Consider the following 21,202-nt stretch of genomic DNA (forward strand, 5'->3'; position numbering starts at 1 on the left):
TGATCCCGGTATGTGCTCCCCTCCCATGGTGATCCCGGTATGTGCTCCCCTCCAACGGTGATCTTGGTATGTTCTCCCCTCCAACGGTGATCCCGGTATGTGCTCCCCTCCAACGTCTATCCCGGTATGTGCTCCCCTCCAACAGTGATCCCGGTATGTGCTCCACTCCATGGTGATCCCGGTATGTGCTCTCCTCCAACGGTGATCCCGATATGTGCTCTCCTCGCTATGTGCTCCCCTCCCATGGTGATCCCGGTATGTGCTCCCCTCCCATGGTGATCCCGGTATGTGCTCCCCTCCCACACAGATCCCGGTATGTGCTCTCCTCCCACGGTGATCCCGGTATGTGCTCCCCTCCCACGGTGATCCCGGTATGTGCTCCCCTCCACGGTGATCCCGGTATGTGCTCCCCTCCACAGTGATCCCGGTATGTGCTCCCCTCCACGGTGATCCCGGTATGTGCTCCCCCCACGGTGATCCCGGTATGTGCTCCCCCCACGGTGATCCCGGTATGTGCTCCCCTCCACGGTGATCCCGGTATGTGCTCCCCCCACGGTGATCCCGGTATGTGCTCCCCCCACGGTGATCCCGGTATGTGCTCCCCTCCACGGTGATCCCGGTATGTGCTCCCCTCCACGGTGATCCCGGTATGTGCTCCCCTCCACGGTGATCCCGGTATGTGCTCTCCTCCACGGTGATCCCGGTATGTGCTCCCCCCACGGTGATCCCGGTATGTGCTCCCTCCACGGTGATCCCGGTATGTGCTCCCCTCCACGGTGATCCCGGTATGTGCTCCCTCCATGGTGATCCCGGTATGTGCTGGGATGCTGCAATCAAATATGAAGAAGACTATCTCATATTGACTTACTAGACCACTTTAAATGCATAAATATTGTCTCATGATAACATCGAGGATCTATTGCATCAGACCTTCATGTGGGGGTCACAGTAGAGTACCCTAAACTCCTGATAACATGGAACATACAATCTTTTGTGAACATATATACTCAATGAACATCAAGTTTACATGGGAAGAATGAACCTTTTTCTGTGTGTTACACATCAAGATGCGGGGGTGACCTGGACATTGAGGTCTACATGAAACCCACCCACACAGACCAGCATCTTCCCTTTGACTACACCACCATCTGGAACACAAACTGGGATTCTTAGAATGCTACAACAGAGGGCTGAAATGATAACAAGCAGAGTCTAAAGGCAAATACACCGACATCTCAGGAGTGCTTCAAATGGTAAACTCAGTGGTTTTCCTACTCCATAAGAAAAGATGACCTTGTTTTTTGAGGACAGTGAGGTGCAAAGTTTGGACAACTGGTTCACAGGAGGCATCAAGGAAGCCATCTACGTCATAATGGAACAACTATCATTGACCAGGAATGAGGGCCATAACTGTCACACCTCCCATCCTGTTCTTGGGCAATCAACAACTACACATTCCACAGTGGTTGGATGAAGGTGTTGGCGCTACCTGTGTGGATGTAAATGTTGGAGTATCTTCCTGGCGCTCATTTGAGCTGAAGAAGTGTGTGGAGAAGGTACAAAACATTGTCACCAATACAGAACAAGTGCAGATGAATGTGACCAACTACTAGCAGATATTCCATGGCCTGGATCAAGGAGAACCTTCGCAGACCCTCTGAGAACCTTCTGAGAACAGACAATCCGACAAGACCTTCTTCTGTGCAGCATCAAGTGGAAGGACATTAGGGATACGACTTCCATGTGGGAGGAAAACACATCTAGAAAGAGAAATAAATAAAATAATGCAGAGTTGTATACATGGGAAGCACCAGCGCCAACCTCCAACATAGGGTGGTGATCGTGTCCCTCGGATTATGATGTGGATAAGAATATTATTACAATATTACATCAATAAATGTTTTTTGAGTTTCTACTAATACCATATGTTCTGATCTCATCACCCCGCAGGCTGAAAGATCTTTTTTTTTTTGGATTGTGTTCCATCTTTTCCTAACTCATTCCTGGCTCCCCTTGCTCTTGCTGCCATACAATCACGCTCCAAACGTTTTCTATCCCTCTCGACTCTTTCCGTTCCTTCCTCTCTTTTAGCCGTGTCTGTGATGGTTTTGTCCATCCCTATGGCTTCACTTTGCCTTTCTGATACTTTTGGGGTCTATTTATTAATGTCCTCCAGAACAACAGACTCAGACAGGTGCTGGGAATGGTCAAACATTGCACATAAATGTATTATTATTATTATATAATATTATTATGACTGTCTACTTTGCAAAAAGGGGTCATTTGGGGGATATCTGTACCGTCCTGACATTTAGGGGATATCTGTACCGTCCTGACATTTGGGGGATATCTGTCCTGACATTTGGGGGACATCTGTCCTGACATTTGGGGGACATCTGTCCTGTCCTGACATTTGGGGGATATCTGTCCTGACATTTGGGGGACATCTGTCCTGTCCTGACATTTGGGGGATATCTGTACCGTCCTGACATTTGGGGGATATCTGTACCGTTCTGACATTTGGGGGATATCTGTACCGTCCTGACATTTGGGGGATATCTGTCCTGTCCTGACATTTGGGGGACATCTGTACCGTCCTGACATTTGGGGGATATCTGTCCTGTCCTGACATTTGGGGGACATCTGTACCGTTCTGACATTTGGGGGATATCTGTCCTGGCCTGACATTTGGGGGATATCTGTCCTGTCCTGACATTTGGGGGATATCTGTACTGTTCTGACATTTGGGGGGTATCTGTACCGTTCTGACATTTGGGGGGATCTGTACTGTCCTGACATTTGGGGGATATCTGTCCTGTCCTTTTTTTGGGGGGGATATCTGTACTGTCCTGACATTTGGGGGATATCTGTACTGTTCTGACATTTGGGGGATATCTGTACCGTTCTGAAATTTGGGGAAAATCTGTACCGTTCTGAAATTTGGGGGATATCTGTCCTGTCCTGACATTTCGGGGACATCTGTACCGTTCTGACATTTGGGGGATATCTGTCCTGGCCTGACATTTGGGGGATATCTGTCCTGTCCTGACATTTGGGGGATATCTGTACTGTTCTGACATTTGGGGGGTATCTGTACCGTTCTGACATTTGGGGGGTATCTGTACCGTTCTGACATTTGGGGGGATCTGTACTGTTCTGACATTTGGGGGATACCTGTACTGTCTTGACATTTGGGGAATATCTGTCCTGTCCTTTTTTTGGGGGGGATATCTGTACTGTCCTGACATTTGGGGGGATATCTGTACTGTCCTGACATTTGGGGGATATCTGTACTGTTCTGACATTTGGGGGGATATCTGTACTGTCCTGACATTTGGGGGATATCTGTACCGTTCTGAAATTTGGGGAAAATCTGTACCGTCCTGACATTTGGGGGATATCTGTCCTCACCTGACATTTGGGGGACATCTGTCCTGTCCTGACATTTGGGGGATATCTGTCCTGTCCTGACATTTGGGGGATATCTGTCCTGTCCTGACATTTGGGGGATATCTGTACTGTTCTGACATTTGGGGGTATCTGTACCATTCTGACATTTGGGGGATATCTGTCCTGTCCTTTTTTTGGGGGGATATCTGTACTGTCCTGACATTTGGGGGATATCTGTACTGTCCTGATATTTGGGGGATATCTGTACTGTCCTGATATTTGGGGGATATCTGTACTGTTCTGACATTTGGGGGATATCTGTACTATTGACATTTGGGGGATATCTGTACTGTTCTGACATTTGGGGGGATATCTGTCCTGTCCTGACATTTGGGGATATCTGTCCTCTCCTGACATTTGGGGGATATCTGTACCGTTCTGACATTTGGGGGATATCTATACCGTTCTGACATTTGGGGGATATCTATACTGTTCTGACATTTGGGGGATATCTGTACTGTTCTGACATTTGGGGGATATCTGTCCTGTCCTGACATTTGGGGGATATCTATACTGTTCTGAAATTTGGGGAATATCTGTACCGTCCTGACATTTGGGGGATATCTGTACCGTCCTGACATTTGGGGGATATCTGTACCGTCCTGACATTTGGGGGATATCTGTCCTGTCCTGACATTTGGGGGATATCTGTACTGTCCTGACATTTGGGGGGATATCTGTACTGTCCTGGCATTTGGGGGATATCTGTACTGTCCTGACATTTGGGGGATATCTGTACTGTCCTGACATTTGGGGGATATCTGTACTGTCCTGGCATTTGGGGGGATATCTGTACTGTTCTGACTTTTTTGGGCCTCCAGAAATTAGATTGGCCGTCAGTACTTCAGGATTGATCAATTTTCAGATATATCCCATAGTTTGTATAACTTTCCTACAGACTAAATAATAAATACTAATTTGGGTTATTTTCACCAAAGACATGTAGCAGAATACATCTCGGCCTAAATCTATGAAGAACAATTATTTATTTGCAAACTTTTATAACAGAAACAAAGAAAAACGTGTTTTTTTTTCAAAAATGTTTTTTGTTAATTCTAGCAAAAATTGAAAAACCCCGGTAGTGAATAAATACCACCAATAGAAAGCTCTAGTTGTTGGAACTAAATGATAAAAATGTAGTTTGGGTACAGTGTTGCATGACCGCGCAATTGTCATTCAAAGTGTGAGAGCGCTGAAACCTGAAAATTGGCCTGGACAGGAAGGGGGTGAAATTGGCCTGGACTGGAAGGGGGGGAAAGTGTCCGGACTGGAAGGGGGGGAAAGTGTCCGGACTGGAAGGGGGGGAAAGTGTCCGGACTGGAAGGGGGGGAAAGTGTCCGGACCGGAAGGGGGGGAAAGTGTCCGGACCGGAAGGTGGGGGGAAAGTGTCCGGACCGGAAGGTGGGGGGAAAGTGTCCGGACCGGAAAGGGGTGAAAGTGTCCGGACCGGAAGGGGGGAAAGTTGTCCGGACAGGAAGGGGGGGAAAGTGTCCGGACCGGAAGGGGGGGAAAGTGTCCGGACCGGAAGGGGGTGAAAGTGTCCGGACCGGAAGGGGGTGAAAGTGTCCGGACCGGAAGGGGGTGAAAGTGTCCGGACCGGAAAGGGGTGAAAGTGTCCGGACCGGAAAGGGGTGAAAGTGTCCGGACCGGAAGGGGGGGAAAGTTGTCCGGACAGGAAGGGGGGGAAAGTGTCCGGACCGGAAGGGGGTGAAAGTGTCCGGACCGGAAGGGGGGGGAGTGTCCGGACTGGAAGGGGGGGGAGTGTCCGGACTGGAAGGGGGGGAAAGTATTGAAGGGGTGAAACAGGAGACCACACTATACTTAACTAGGCCATGTACATCCCAGCAACCAGCCTAGGAGGGTGCCACACGTAGTAATTAAAATGATGTTAATATGGATAAAAACATGAAATGTATTATTTTGTATCATATTATCATTTTTATATATTATTATATGTTATAATTACAATCTCTGTAAAATTGCAAAGAACGCCGAGGTGTTGAGTCTGGTTCCATATATATATATATATTTCTCAGTGATCATTATAGAATCCTATAGCTGATGATGACATTCATCCTGTAATGATGGAACACGATCCGGCATATATGGAAATATATTTAATCAGAAAGTGATAACCGGCCGGCCTCAGCCTCTCCTGATTGCTGGAATAATGCGGTAATGATTGGCGGTGATCAGGAGAAGAGCTCACACAAGAGAATAATTAGCTTTTGGCTAAAACGAGAACTCCTCTGGAAGACGGGCTTTGTCCTTTTTTCTATTTCAGATTCGGTTGGTTGGAGGAAGGTCAAGTGAAGAGGGGAAGGTGGAAGTACAGATGGTCATTAAAGGAGTGAAGAAGTGGGGAGCGATGTGCGGAGAGCTCTGGGGCATGAATGAAGCCATGGTCGCTTGCCGACAGTTGGGGCTCGGCTTTGCCAATCATGCTATACAGGTATGACAGCGTATCTAAACCCAAAATTAAAAATGTCCCATCATGCAGATTACTAGATCTTGGTGTGGTGTCTCCATCCGTTGGCTGTGTTTTTACCTGATAATCCTGCCAATAACACACTTCCTATTCCTGGGTGGCTACATCACTCCTCCACTGTATCCATAGAGGGAGCAATGGTTGTCACCCCACACTGCAGCCATGGTTGTCATCCCAACAGGGGCGGACTGACCATTTGGGAACTCGGGCACTGCCTGAGGACCCGGGGTCAGTAGGGGGCCCCATGAGATGCCCCTGGTACCTTTTCATGGCTTTTTTTGGGTGTGGTTTGAGTGTGAGCAAGAACACAGGGGCCCCATGATCCCCTGTTGCCCGGGGGCCCCATGAGTTGTCTGTCCACCCCTGCACCCCACACTGTTCTCCTGGAATGGACTACAAACATGTCCATATCTCTTCATCTCCATTACAGGGGGAAGGCGAAGGGGGGAAAGCAATTGGTAGTTTACATAGCTAGGAAGGAAGATATTCTTCAGTGCAGCTCACAGGCCTTGTATTTCTGGCAGGATCAAAGGGTATTTGCTGAAAATGATGTTTGCTTGAAGGAAAGAAATCTAATGCAGCCACCACATCTAAGGAGTGTAAGCTGCAATTTTTGACATTTTTGCTCTTGCTTTAGCTGTCCTTTAAGTTGGTGATTGTCACGATAACAATCGGTTGTGCTGTATAGGTCGCCTTATATAATATATATAATATGTAAGTATTATCGCCAGGCCTGGACTTGTAGAGATGCTTCATAGACTGGCTCCTTGGGCTGCATAGTATAATGGAAGTCAGACCGTCCTCTCCTTCATTATATTTTGAGGCTTAACTCTGAGCTCCCCCTTCACTTCCTCCCCCTCTTTATTTTTTATACTGACCCTTGTCGTCAGGTTGGTCATGTGACTGGGGGGGCCTAAAAGGTTCTTGTTCACCTCATCTCCAGTGGTGGTTGATCTTCATTGATGTGGAGAGCACGTAAGAAAGGCCAGAAGTTTGGTACCCAATGTGGAGTAAATGCACATGGAGACAGTACAATATATTAACCCAACAAGGTCTGAATATCATGGCTGAACCCAGTACAGCAGAACCTTACAGAAGGACTTGTACCACACAGTCTCAATACTGAAGAAGACACGGTAGCAGGTTTGGGATAGCCAGAAGCAACTGATGAAGTAGGTGATTGGTAGGCGGTGTGGCAACAAAGGCACCCATAGAAGAAAGGAGGTCCAAGGTTTGGTGAGGAACAATGCCTTTTCCAGCATGATGGAGCACCTTGCCATAAGGCAAAAGTGATAACTAAGTGGCTTGAGGAACAAAACATTAAAATTTTGAGTCAGGTGTAAGGTCCCTGCACTGTACCTCCCCCCCCCCCCCATGCTAGACATACTGTCCCTAACGAGTGGGTTCCTGTCCCTGACCTAGCCTTGAAAATGTGTGCCAGTTGCAGTGGGACAGTTCTAGTTGTTAGCACTGACCTCATTAAGGAAGGCCATGAAGGTCATCCAGCACATCAGCGTTCAATCAGAAGGCTGCTTCCCTGATGATGCCTACAGAGGCCTTAGAGCAGTGTTTCTCAGCTCCAGTCCTCATGGACCCCCAACAGGTCATGTTTTCAGGATTTCCATTATTTTGCACAGGTGATTTGATCAGTTTCACTGCCTTAGTAATTACCACAGCTGTTTCATCTGAGGGAAATCCTGAAAACATGACCTGTTGGGGGTCCATGAGGACTGGAGTTGAGAAACACTGCCTTAGAGGAACATGAATTCCTCCTCTCTGCATAGTGTCTGGAAAAACAGCGCCATCTGTGCAAGCAGGCTGAACTACACCTGCCTCCAAGCAGCTCTGACGTGATGACATCATCAGTGCTCTTATTCAGTAAACTATGGATGAAGGAGACCACGGTTATGCCTCCTTTGGAGGTAGAACCATGAAGCCCGTTGATTCATAGTATGTCCCCACCTTTCTAGGTTTCAGAGTTCCATGGTGATGCCTTCCTAGAGGGCTGGTCCAGGACTCTCTGCACTCACAGTATGTCCTCAGGATTCCAGATTGAATGATGCCCGGATAGTGAGGACATCTAGTGGCAGAATGGGATTACTGTGGGGACAGTATCAGAGAGGAGGTGAGTATTGTATTGATTGATTCTGCTTTGGGGGCACCATGGGCTGTCCTTATTTCAGACACTTTGATCGATGAGGCCATTGTCACTCCGTTTCTCATCTGTTCAGGTTATGTTGCATTGAGATGGTAATAGGAAAGCATCTTGTGTGCTCTTCCCTGACCCAGACACTTCTTTAGCCCTCCCTGATTCCCCATTGGAGTTGTCACCAGCTAATGACCATGGGCATCATCCATACAGTCCAAATTTTATCAAAGTTCTTTGGACAATTTCTACTGTAGTTGGTAGGTTTATAGATGCTGCAGGTAGAACATTGTTAATAGTTGCACACCAAGCAGACAATGTTGGAGTTACCATTTAAAAAGAATGTCTCTACAAAACAAATGGTGGTCCATTTCCATCCCATCAGTGATGTCTTATGGTAGCACTAAAGGGTCAAATCCCAGGGTCTTGTAACAGACATTATTAAGAACATTAACCGCTTCTTCCCAAAAAGGAGGAATCAGAGGGCAAGCCCACGCCATATGCAGAAAGGTACCTGTGGTGACTTCAGACCGGGTACACAGTGAGCCAGAACTCAGGTAGATGTTAGAGAACTAATGTGGCGTATAAAGCCCTGGCCAAAAGTTTTGAGAATGACACAGATATTTATTTTCACAAAGTCTTCTGCTTCAGTGTTTTTAGATCTTTGTGTCAGACGTTCCTCTGGTATACTGAAGTATAATTACAAGCATTTCATAAGCGTCAGAGGCTTTTATTGACAATGACATGAAGTTCATGCAAAGAGTCCATATTTGCAGTGTTGACCCTTCTTTTTCAAGACCTTTTCAATTCTCCCTGGCATGCTGTCAATCCACTTCTGGGCCACATCCTAACTGATGGCCACCCATTCTTGCACAATCAATGCTTGGAGTTTGTCAGAATTTGTGGGGGGGTTTTTTCACCCACCTCTTGAGGATTGACCCCAAGTTCTCAATGGGATTAAGGCCTGGGGCGTTTCCTGGCCATTGACTCGAAATTTTGATGTTTTGTTGTCCAAGCCACTTAATTATCACTTTTTCCTTATAGCAAGGTGCTCCATCATGCTGGAGAAGGTGTTGTTCCTCACCAAACTGTTCCTGGATGGTTGGGAAAAGTTGCTCTCGGAGGAGGTTTTTGGACCCTTCTTTATTCATGATTGTGTTCTCAGGCAGAATTGTGAGTGAGCCCACTCCCTTGGCTGAGAAGCGACCCCATACATGAATGGTCTCAGGATGCTTTACTATTGTCATGACTTGGGATTGATGGTAGCGCAGGGGTGGACTGACCATTTGGAAACTCGGGCAGTGCCCGAGGGCCCGGGGTCAGTAGAGGGACCCATGAGATGCCCCTGGTACCCTTTTCATAGGCTTTTTTGAGTTTGGGCAAGGACACAGGGGCCCCATGATCCCCTATTGCCTGGAGGCCCCATGAGTTGTCAGTCTGCCCCTGCCTGGTACCTTTTTCATAGGCTTTTTTGAGTTTGGGCAAGGACACAGGGGCCTCATGATCCCCTATTGCCCAAGGGCCCCATGAATTGTCAGTCAGCCCCTGTGGTAGCGCTCACCTTTTCTTCTCCAGACAAGGTGTTTTCCAGATGCCCCAATCAGAAAGGGGATTCATCAGAGAAAATGACTTTTCTCTGGTCCTCAGCAGACCAATCCCTGGACCTTTTGTAGATTGTCAGTCTGTCCCGGATTTTTTCCCTGGAGAGAAGTGGCTTTTTTGCTGCCTTTCTTGACACCAGGCCATCCTCCAAAAGTCTTCTCCTCACTGCGTGCCGATGCATCACATCTGCCTGCTGCCATTCCTGAGCAAGCTCTGCACTGGTGGTGCCCAATCCTGCAGCTGAATCAACTTTAGGAGATGGTCCTGCTGCATGCTGGACTTTCATGCACACCCTGAAGCCTTCTTCACAACAATTGAACCTCCCTCCTTGATGTTCTTGATGATCCGATAAATGGTGGATTTAGGTGCAATCTTAGTAGCAGCAATATCCTCGCCCGCGAATTCCTTTTTGTGCAACGCAATGATGACGTCACATGTTTCCTTGCAGGTAAATTCATATTTGTGTCATTCTCAAAACGTTTGGCCAGGGCTGTAGTGATCTCTATGAGGGAACTTCAGCTGGATGAATCTGTCCTTTACGGAACTCATTTAAGTATGACAGTTACATATCAGCAGTAACCAGAAACCGGCGCTCAAATCTCTCTTGCTGCACTCAAACGGGAATAGTGCACTGGCTGAGGTGCTGCCCGTGATAGATTGGCGAATCTTGATACTAGCAGAAAAGAACAAAACAGGGCGCGCTCTCCTCGTGCATCAACGCAAAAACCATAAATGTATTAAAAAGATGCAAAAACATACTCACAAGCCATAAAGGTCATAAGCAATATTGCTCTGAGGAAGGGAGTTCGACTCCCGAAACGCGTTAGCACTTTATCCGAGGACGCATGCTGTCCACGATTGGCACCTTTGACTTCTTGTCTCTGTTTTTATGACCTTTATGACTTGTGAGTATGTTTTTGCAACTTTTTAATACATTTATGTTTTTTGCGTTAATGCACGAGGAGAGTGCGCCCTGTTTTTTTTTTTTTTTTATGACAGTTACATATATAATTTGTAACGGAACTGGACCCCGACTGCGCTAGGTATTTCCGTTAGACTCCCGCTTCCCTGTCCGAACATTATCCACGGACCCCACCTGACCATACAAGACGAGACACCACCAGGCTTCTTAAGACAGGAAGTGAACTGCTTTATTTTAACACAAACCCAAGATATATACACAGGGGGGGGGCAATACAACCAGCAACAGGAAACACATCAGGAGGCCGTCCCATCAGGGGGAAGGGCTGCTGGAAACACCCCCCACCAAACCAAGACACACAATAGAACAATGGGATACACCACTTGGTGGTAGACAATACAGGAACACATACATCCCATAATAGTTTGCTGGCAAATAGACACAATAGAACAATGGGATGCAGCAGGTGGCAGTCAACAATGAACAACCCCCCACCCCACCTACACATGTCCACACAATACTAGGACATTCCACCCTGTACCCCTAACAGGCACAGGGTGACTTACACATAATGGGAATATGGGGAGCGGAGACAGGGGTCTCCCCACCTCTCCAAAGTGGCTGCGTTCCATGGGCCCCCCACCCAAAGTGACTCTGCTCTTTCAGTCATCATCTTTAGCTCTACCAGATCCTCCCCCCATTTCGTAGGTTCTAGTTAGTTTACTGGCATGAGCCAAAGTCATAAATAAACGAAGGACAGAAGTTTCCCGATCAGACTTGAGATGCAAAGATTGTCAATAGGATCGGATTCCCCCATTGGAGTTGTCAAACGAAACATTATTTGTGTTCTGCAGGAGACGTGGTACTGGCGGGGTACGCAGGGTGCAGAGGACATCGTCATGAGTGGGGTGCGTTGCTCTGGCACAGAGTTGTCGATTCAGCAGTGCCGTCACCACAGTGTTGTCCACTGTCCTCGAGGAGGGGGTCATCGATCGGCAGGAGTTAGCTGTACGGAACGTAAGTCCTGGATACCAACTTTACCTTAATATAATTGTTGTAGTTCGTGTTCCCCGAACCCCAACCCACCAAGGCCATGGGCCCCTCAGAATTCATGTATTATAATGGAAGGAATGATGCCGGCATACCTCTTGTCAGGTTTGTAGAAATGGCTCTTCATCCGGGAAGCATTTGATGGACACGTGTCCAAGCTCTCCTACCAATCACATCCCAACAGACTGGTTTATGTGACCGGGTTTTATGTTCTGATCTAGATGCTCCGGACCTCATATTGAACGCACAGCTGGCCCAGGAGTCGGCCTACCTGGAGGACCGTCCCCTTCACATGCTGGAATGTGCCCATGAAGAAGAGTGTCTGTCCAAGTCAGCAGATGACATGTCCTGGCCGTATGGACATAGGAGACTGCTCCGCTTCTCATCAGAAATACACAACATTGGAAGATCTGACTTCACGCCAAGAAACGGGAGGCACACCTGGGTCTGGCATGAATGTCACAGGTAGGACCTTGCTACAGATGTGAAATCAGGGGGGGCGGACTGACCATTTGGGAACTCAGGCACTGCCCAAGGGCCCGGGGTCAGTAGGGGGCCCAATGAGATGCCCCTGGTACCTTTCATAGGCTTTTTTGGGTGTGGTTTGAGTGTGGGTGAAGACATAGGAGCCCCATGATCCCCTGTTGCCCGGGGGCCCCATGAGTTGTCAGTCCACCTCTGGGTGAAATACTTCATGAATGGAAGAGTACAATGAACAGAATGTTGGAGAGAACCAGAGCTTATTTTCAGCCGGAACGTAGGGAACGCAGTTCTGGCCCCTCCAGCGCTGGATCTATGCAATGGCAAGGGGTGCTGAGGTGTGCTGGAGGGCCTGTTGATGCTGGCTGCTGGGGGATCTATTGTCACTTGAGGGGATCTATTTTTGCATGGTGGTCTATTGTTGCTCGGGTGGTCTATTGTTGCTGAAGAGGGATCTATTGCTGCTAGGAGGTCAGTTGTTGCCAGAAGGGATCTACTGTTGAGGAAAGGGTCTAGTGTTGCTTGTTGATAGGAGATCTGTTCTTGCTACTGGGGGTCTATTGTTCCTTTGGTAATATTTTGTTGTGGTAGTCCATTGTCGCTGGTGAGGAGGGGTTATTGTTGCTGGAGAGGGATCTATTGTTGCTAGGAGGTCAGTTGTTGCCAAAAAAGATCTACTGTTGAAGGAAGAGCCTATTGTATCTTGTTGATGGGAGATCTGTTGTTGCTGCTGGGGCTCTATTGTTGCTGGGGTGGTATTTTGTTGTGGGAGTCCCTTGTCGCTGGGGGGCTATTGTTGCTGGTGAGGGATCTATTGTTCCTAGGAGGTCAGTTGTTGCCAAAAGGGATCTACTGTTGAGGGAAGCGTCTATTGTTGCTTGTTGATGGGAGATATCTTGTTGCTACTGGGGGTCTATTTTTGCTGGGGTAATATTTTGTTGTGGGAGTCCATTGTCACTGGGGGGCTATTGTTGCTGGTGAGGGATCTATTATTGCTAGGTCAGTTGTTGCTAAAAGGGATCTACTGTTGAGTGAAGGGTCTATTGTTTATTGTTGATGGGGGGTCTGTTGTTGCTGCTGGGGGTCTATTGTTGCTGGGGTGGTATTATGTTGTGGGGTTCCATTGTCGCTGGGGGGGGGGCTATTGTTGCTGGCTGCAGGGCGTCTATTTACTGCTTTTCTTATTATCCTTAACAAGTTTCATACAAAATGATGCTTGGCTGTGTATTCTCTAAAAGGAGCCATACTGGGTGGTGGGTAGGGGGTGGAATCAAGCGACGGTGCTCGGAGGTGGGTAAGGGGTGGAATCAAGCGACGGTGCTCGGAGGTGCGTAGGGGGTGGAATCAAGTGATGATACTCGGAGGTGGGTAGGGGGTGGAATCAAGTGATGATACTCGGAGGTGGGTAGGGGGTGGAATCAAGTGATGATACTCGGAGGTGGGTAGGGGGTGGAATCAAGCGACGGTACTCGGAGGTGCGTAGGGGGTGGAATCAAGTGATGATACTCGGAGGTGGGTAGGGGGTGGAATCAAGCGATGATACTCGGAGGTGGGTAGGGGGTGGAATCAAGCGATGGTACTCGGAGGTGGGTAGGGGGTGGAATCAAGCAACGTTACTTGGAGGTGGGTAGGGGGTGGAATCAAGCGACGGTACTCGGAGGTTGGTAGGGGGTGGAATCAAGCAACGTTACTCAGAGGTGCGTAGGGGGTGGAATCAAACGATGGTGCTCGGAGGTGGGTAGGGGGTGGAATCAAGCGACGGTGCTCGGAGGTGGGTAGGAGGTGGAATCAAGCGACGGTGCTCGTAGGTGGGTAGGGGGTGGAATCAAGCGACGGTACTCAGAGGTGGGTAGGGGGTGGAATCAAGCGACGGTACTCAGAGGTGGGCAGGGGGCGGAATCAAGCGATGGTACTCGGAGGTGCGTAGGGGGTGGAATCAAGCGACGGTACGTGGAGGTGGTAGGGGGTGGAATCAAGCGATGGTACTCGGAGGTGGGTAGGGGATGGAATCAAGCGACGGTACTCAGAGGTGGGTAGGGGGTGGAATCAAGAGACGGTACTCAGAGGTGGGCAGGGGGCGGAATCAAGCGATGTTACTCGGAGGTGGGTAGGGGGTGGAATCAAGTGATGGTACTCGGAGGTGGGTAGGTGGTGGAATCAAGCGACGGTACTCGGAGGTGGGTAGGAGGTGGAATCAAGGGATGATACTCGGTAGTGGGTAGGGGGTGGAGTCAAGCGATGGTACTTGGAGGTGGGTAGGGGGTGGAATCAAGTGATGGTACTCGGAAGTGGGTAGGGGGTGGAATCAAGTGATGGTACTCGGAGCTGGGTAGGGGATGGAATCAAGCGACGGTACTCAGAGGTGGGTAGGGGGTGGAATCAAGCGACGGTACTCAGAGGTGGGCAGGGGGCGGAATCAAGCGATGGTACTCGGAGGTGGGTAGGGGGTGGAATCAAGTGATGGTACTCGGAGGTGGGTAGGTGGTGGAATCAAGTGATGGTACTCGGAGGTGGGTAGGAGGTGGAATCAAGGGATGATACTCGGTAGTGGGTAGGGGGTGGAATCAAGTGATGGTACTCAGAGGTGGGTAGGGGGTGGAATCAAGCGACGGTACTCAGAGGTGGGCAGGGGGCGGAATCAAGCGACGGTACTCGGAGGTGCGTAGGGGGTGGAATCAAGCGACGGTACGTGGAGGTGGTAGGGGGTGGAATCAAGCGACGGTACTCGGAGGTGGGTAGGGGATGGAATCAAGCGACGGTACTCAGAGTTGGGTAGGGGGTGGAATCAAGAGACGGTACTCAGAGGTGGGCAGGGGGCGGAATCAAGCGATGGTACTCGGAGGTGGGTAGGGGGTGGAATCAAGTGATGGTACTCGGAGGTGGGTAGGTGGTGGAATCAAGTGATGGTACTCGGAGGTGGGTAGGAGGTGGAATCAAGGGATGATACTCGGTAGTGGGTAGGGGGTGGAATCAAGTGATGGTACTCGGAGGTGGGTAGGAGGTGGAATCAAGGGATGGTACTCGGAAGTGGGTAGGGGGTGGAATCAAGTGATGGTACTCGGAGGTGGGTAGGGGGTGGAATCAAGTGATGGTACTCGGAGGTGGGTAGGGGGTGGAATCAAGCGATGGTACTCGGAAGTGGGTAGGGGGTGGAATCAAGTGATGGTACTCGGAGGTGGGTAGGTGGTGGAATCAAGTGATGGTACTCGGAGGTGGGTAGGAGGTGGAATCAAGGGATGATACTCGGTAGTGGGTAGGGGGTGGAATCAAGTGATGGTACTCAGAGGTGGGTAGGGGGTGGAATCAAGCGACGGTACTCAGAGGTGGGCAGGGGGCGGAATCAAGCGACGGTACTCGGAGGTGCGTAGGGGGTGGAATCAAGCGACGGTACGTGGAGGTGGTAGGGGGTGGAATCAAGCGACGGTACTCGGAGGTGGGTAGGGGATGGAATCAAGCGACGGTACTCAGAGTTGGGTAGGGGGTGGAATCAAGAGACGGTACTCAGAGGTGGGCAGGGGGCGGAATCAAGCGATGGTACTCGGAGGTGGGTAGGGGGTGGAATCAAGTGATGGTACTCGGAGGTGGGTAGGTGGTGGAATCAAGTGATGGTACTCGGAGGTGGGTAGGAGGTGGAATCAAGGGATGATACTCGGTAGTGGGTAGGGGGTGGAATCAAGTGATGGTACTCGGAGGTGGGTAGGAGGTGGAATCAAGGGATGGTACTCGGAAGTGGGTAGGGGGTGGAATCAAGTGATGGTACTCGGAGGTGGGTAGGGGGTGGAATCAAGTGATGGTACTCGGAGGTGGGTAGGGGGTGGAATCAAGCGATGGTACTCGGAAGTGGGTAGGGGGTGGAATCAAGTGATGGTACTCGGAGGTGGGTAGGGGGTGGAATCAAGCGATGGTACTCGGAAGTGGGTAGGGGGTGGAATCAAGTGATGGTACTCGGAGGTGGGTAGGGGGTGGAATCAAGCGATGGTACTCGGAAGTGGGTAGGGGGTGGAATCAAGTGATGGTACTCGGAGGTGGGTAGGGGGTGGAATCAAGCGATGGTACTCGGAAGTGGGTAGGGGGTGGAATCAAGTGATGGTACTCGGAGGTTGGTAGGGGGTGGAATCAAGCGATGGTACTCGGAAGTGTGTAGGGGGTGGAATCAAGTGATGGTACTCGGAGGTGGGTAGGGGGTGGAATCAAGCGATGGTACTCGGAAGTGGGTAGGGGGTGGAATCAAGTGATGGTACTCGGAGGTGGGTAGGGGGTGGAATCAAGCGGCGGTACTTGGAAGTGGCTAGGGGGCAGAAATAGGGAGTGACTCAGAAGGGGAGAGTTCCTGCCCCATTCTCTGAGAAAAAAGTCCTGGAAGAAACTACTGTTTCCTCCTGACAACTAGGGATGGTTTGTTTGTTGTTTGCCACCTCACAGAAGTAGTCATACATTCAGTATATTTACCCCCTCTAAATAAAAATAAACATAAAATTCCCCTGACAAAGTCACATAATTAGGTGACGCAACATGTAGGGAGGAGCCGGTGACGTCATCACGTAAACCAGAAAGTAAGCTAAGTGTTCTGATCCTTAAGGGGGCAATGCGAGCGAATATCCGTGGTGCAGTAGACCAGTGCGCAGTGTAGTGTGAGTGGCATTTTAATGGTTGTTTTAATAAAGACGCACGTTTTCGCAGAAAGCACTATGATTGTTTATTTTTTTGGAGTGATTGCGGAGGAACATCGGATCGTTGTACTATTTACCTGCAGGAAGGAGATGGATGGAGACTTCCATATGGGGATCCATGTGGAGAGGCTCAATTCTGTGGATGTAGACCCCTTAAAGGGGAAGGCACTATAGACCTGTTCTAAATAGAAGGCGAGAGCATTGGATCGTTGGGGGGGGGGGGGGGGGGGCACTGAGATTAATGGTGTGATTGAGGGTGGAGCGGAGATACTGAACACATTGCGAGTTGAGTGGACTGTTTGAAGATTTTATTTATGTCACATATTTGGCATCTAGTTTATGGGGAGCGGACTGAGGTATTAAGGGGCATTGACCCATCTGTTGCTAGTTTGGTAGTTGGACATTTATTTGCACCTATTTTCCAGCATGATGGACAGTTTGGTATTTTGATGAATATTATTTTGTGGGAATTATGTTTACTTTTTTATTAAATGGGGCTAAATATACTGTGTTACATTTATCACAATTTATTTATTTTTCACAAAATATGTGGATCCAAGGAATATCCGATTGCCTCTCGGGGGATCAGGAAAGAATATTTTCCCCTGCAGGAGCAAATTGGATCGTGCTTTGCTGGGATTTTTTTTTTGCCATCCTCTGGATCAACTGTGGGTGTAGGATTACATTCTAGTTCCTCTGCAGCATCTGAAAAACAGCTTCTCCTTCTCTCCCTCCTGCCACTTTCAGCTGCTGCAGGGGAACTACCGGGGATTGGCTCCAGTCATTGCCGCCAATGCCACCCCCTCCTGTCCGGGCTCCTTTTCTTCTCCTCAGCTCCCTGGGCCCCTCTGTTTAACTTCTCCTTCTCTCCCTCCTGCCACTTTCAGCTGCTGCAGGGGAACTACCGGGGATTGGTTCCAGTCATTGCCGCCAACGCCACCCCCTCCTGTCCGGGCTCCTTTTCTTCTCCTCAGCTCCTTGGGCCCCTCTGTTTAACTTCTCCTTCTCTCCCTCCTGCCACTTTCAGCTGCTGCAGGGGAACTACCGGGGATTGGTTCCAGTCATTGCCGCCAACGCCGCCCCCTCCTGCCCAGGCTCCCTTTCTTCTCCTCAGCTCCTTGGGCCCCTTTATTCCACTGATGGTGCCCAGGCCCTGTACAGGGGGATGGGTGGTCACCCTGTTCTCAGCAGTTTTTTTTGCCTTCCTCTGGATCAACTGTGGGCGTAGGATTACATTCTACTTCCCCTGCAGCATCTGAAAAACAGCTTCTCCTTCTCTCCCTCCCACCACTTTCAGCTGCTGCAGGGGAACTACCGGTGATTGGTTCCAGTCATTGCCGCCAACGCCACCCCCTCCTGTCCGGGCTCCTTTTCTTCTCCTCAGCTCCTTGGGCCCCTCTGTTTAACTTCTCCTTCTCTCCCTCCTGCCACTTTCAGCTGCTGCAGGGGAACTACCGGGGATTGGTTCCAGTCATTGCCACCAACGCCACCCCCTCCTGCCCAGGCTCCCTTTCTTCTCCTCAGCTCCTTGGGCCCCTTTATTCCACTGATGGTGCCCAGGCCCTGTACAGGGGGATGGGTGGTCACCCTGTTCTCAGCAGTTTTTTTTGCCTTCCTCTGGATCAACTGTGGGCGTAGGATTACATTCTACTTCCCCTGCAGCATCTGAAAAACAGCTTCTCCTTCTCTCCCTCCCACCACTTTCAGCTGCTGCAGGGGAACTACCGGGGATTGGTTCCAGTCATTGCCACCAACGCCACCCCCTCCTGCCCAGGCTCCCTTTCTTCTCCTCAGCTCCTTGGGCCCCTTTGTCCCAGGCCCTGTACAGGGGGACGGGTGGTCACCCTCTTCTCAGTGGCCCTGCATGAGCATATTGATGGTGAGTTCATCAAACAGCCTCAGATTTGCTGCCCCACAATTGGGATCCAAATCGGTTCCTTCGCACCTTCCTGTATCAGACATCAGTGAGTCCTAAATCTTCACTCTTTTGTATGTTTTGTTGAACCCAAATATACATATAAAGAGTTAATCCAAGAAATATTTCTGTACAAGAGAGGAACAAACTCGGAAGAAGCGGAAATCTCATAAATAACCGAACAGGAGACTCCGGTGCTCCCTGCGGTCCGCCATAAAATATGCGCTAATTACCAAACACAAGCGGCGAGGAAGAATACGAGAGAAATATCGATGTAGCGCTGGATGCCGATCGGCTCAGCAGAGTTATGGCAGCAAAGGAAAAAAAAAACGATTTCATCTTTAGGGTACAAAACCTCCGAGCGTTCTTCAGGCACTACGCCGGGACGTCACTGGAGTGGATGGAAACCCAAAGGCCTTGTTCACACGGGCGTGCTACAGCATACACCCATGGGAGGGCCGTGTGTGCCCATGTGGGGGTGCAGAGGTGTTCCGTGAATCTCTGTGCAGGCAGTGCCCTTCATGTCAATTGGGAGGCAACAGACATCCGTACAGCCGCTGCGTTTGGGCCGGACACCCTCACCTGAATGGCCGTCAGATACACTGTATTGCCCCAAGTATTGTCCCCCCCCCGTATATACACTATATTGCCCCAAGTATTGTCCCCCCCCCCGTATATACACTATATTGCCCCAAGTATTGTCCCCCCCCCCGTATATACACTATATTGCCCCAAGTATTGTCCCCGCCCCATATACACTATATTGCCCCAAGTATTGTCCCCCCCCCATATACACTATATTGCCGCTGGCCTTTCCACACACATGACCTTTAATGGCCCCCCAGTCTTAGTCCGTAGGGTTCAATATTGAGTTGGCCCCGCCCTTTCCACACACAGGACCTTTAATGGCCTCCCAGTCTTAGTCCGTAGGGTTCAATATTGAGTTGGCCCCGCCCTTTCCACACACATGACCTTTAATGGCCCCCCAGTTTTAGTCCGTAGGGTTCAATATTGAGTTGGCCCCGCCCTTTCCATACACATGACCTTTAATGGCCCCCCAGTTTTAGTCCGTAGGGTTCAATATTGAGTTGGCCCCGCCCTTTCCACACACATGACCTTTAATGGCCCCCCAGTTTTAGTCCGTAGGGTTCAATATTGAGTTGGCCCCGCCCTTTCCATACACATGACCTTTAATGGCCCCCCAGTTTTAGTCCGTAGGGTTCAATATTGAGTTGGCCCCGCCCTTTCCACGCACATGACCTTTAATGGCCCCCCAGTCTTAGTCCAGAGGGTTCAATATTGAGTTGGCCCCGCCCTTTCCACACACTTGACCTTTAATGGCCCCCCAGTCTTAGTCCGTAGGGTTCAATATTGAGTTGGCCCCGCCCTTCCCACACACATGACCTTTAATGGCCCCCCAGTCTTAGTCCGTAGGGTTCAATATTGAGTTGGCCCCGCCCTTCCCACACACATGACCTTTAATGGCCTCCCAGTCTTAGTCCGTAGGGTTCAATATTGAGTTGGCCCCGCCCTTTCTCCGCACATAACCTTTAATGGCCCCCCAGTCTCAGTCCGTAGGGTTCAATATTGGGTTGGCCCTCCAGCTGTTGAAGTACTACAAGTCCCATCATGCCTCTGCCTCTGAGAGTCTTGCCTGTGGCTGTCAGAGCCTTGAAAGTCCCCATAGGACTTGCAGTTCCTCAACACCTGGAGGGCTGTAGTTTGAAGACCACTGGCCCCAAGTATTGGTCCACCTGCCTTTCCACGCACATGACCTTTAATGGCCCCCCAGTCTTAGTCCGTAGGGTTCAATATTGAGTTGGCCCTCCAGCTGTTGAAGTACTACAAGTCCCATCATGCCTCTGCCTCTTGGAGTCTTGCCTGTGGCTGTCAGAGTCTTGCAAGGCCCCATAGGACTTGCAGTTCCTCAACACCTGGGAGGCCGTAGTATGGAGACCACTGGCCCCAAGTATTGGTCGGCCAGCCTTCCCACATGCATGACCTTTAATGGCCTCCCAGTCTTAGTCCGTAGGGTTCAATATTGAGTTGGCCCGCCTTTCCACGCACATTCCCTTTAATGGCCCCCCAGTCTTAGTCCGTAGGGTTCAATATTGATTTGGCCCCGCCCTTTCCACACACATGACCTTTAATGGCCCCCCAGTCTTAGTCTGTAGGGTTCAATATTGAGTTGGCCCCGCCCTTTCCACACACATGACCTTTAATGGCCCCCCAGTCTTAGTCCGTAGGGTTCAATATTGAGTTGGCCCCGCCCTTTCCACACACATGACCTTTAATGGCCCCCAGTCTTAGTCCGTAGGGTCCAATATTGAGTTGGCCCCGTCGTTTCCACACACATGACCTTTAATGGCCCCCTAGTTTTAGTCCGTAGGGTTCAATATTGAGTTGGCCCTGCCCTTTCCATGCACATTACCTTTAATGGCCCCCCAGTCTTAGTCCGTAGGGTCCAATATTGAGTTGG

At 49.9% G+C, this 21,202-nt stretch overlaps 1 protein-coding gene across 1 annotated transcript in view; it reads left to right on the top strand.

Annotated features, from left to right (window-relative positions):
* LOC149454976 (lysyl oxidase homolog 4-like) overlaps positions 1-21,202 on the top strand; it is a gene marked incomplete at its 3' end in the record, with an annotated part of 222,569 nt that overhangs the window by 172,216 nt on the left and 29,151 nt on the right. The window contains 3 exon segments of the mRNA XM_089686826.1: positions 5,735-5,902; positions 11,463-11,625; positions 11,880-12,123. Coding sequence (XP_089542952.1) covers positions 5,735-5,902; positions 11,463-11,625; positions 11,880-12,123 — 575 coding nt within the window.

Source organism: Staurois parvus, unplaced genomic scaffold, assembly GCF_062004578.1.
Source record: "Staurois parvus isolate SC_StPar_1 unplaced genomic scaffold, SC_StPar_1.0 ptg000413l, whole genome shotgun sequence".
NCBI classification, from domain to species: Eukaryota; Metazoa; Chordata; class Amphibia; order Anura; family Ranidae; genus Staurois; species Staurois parvus.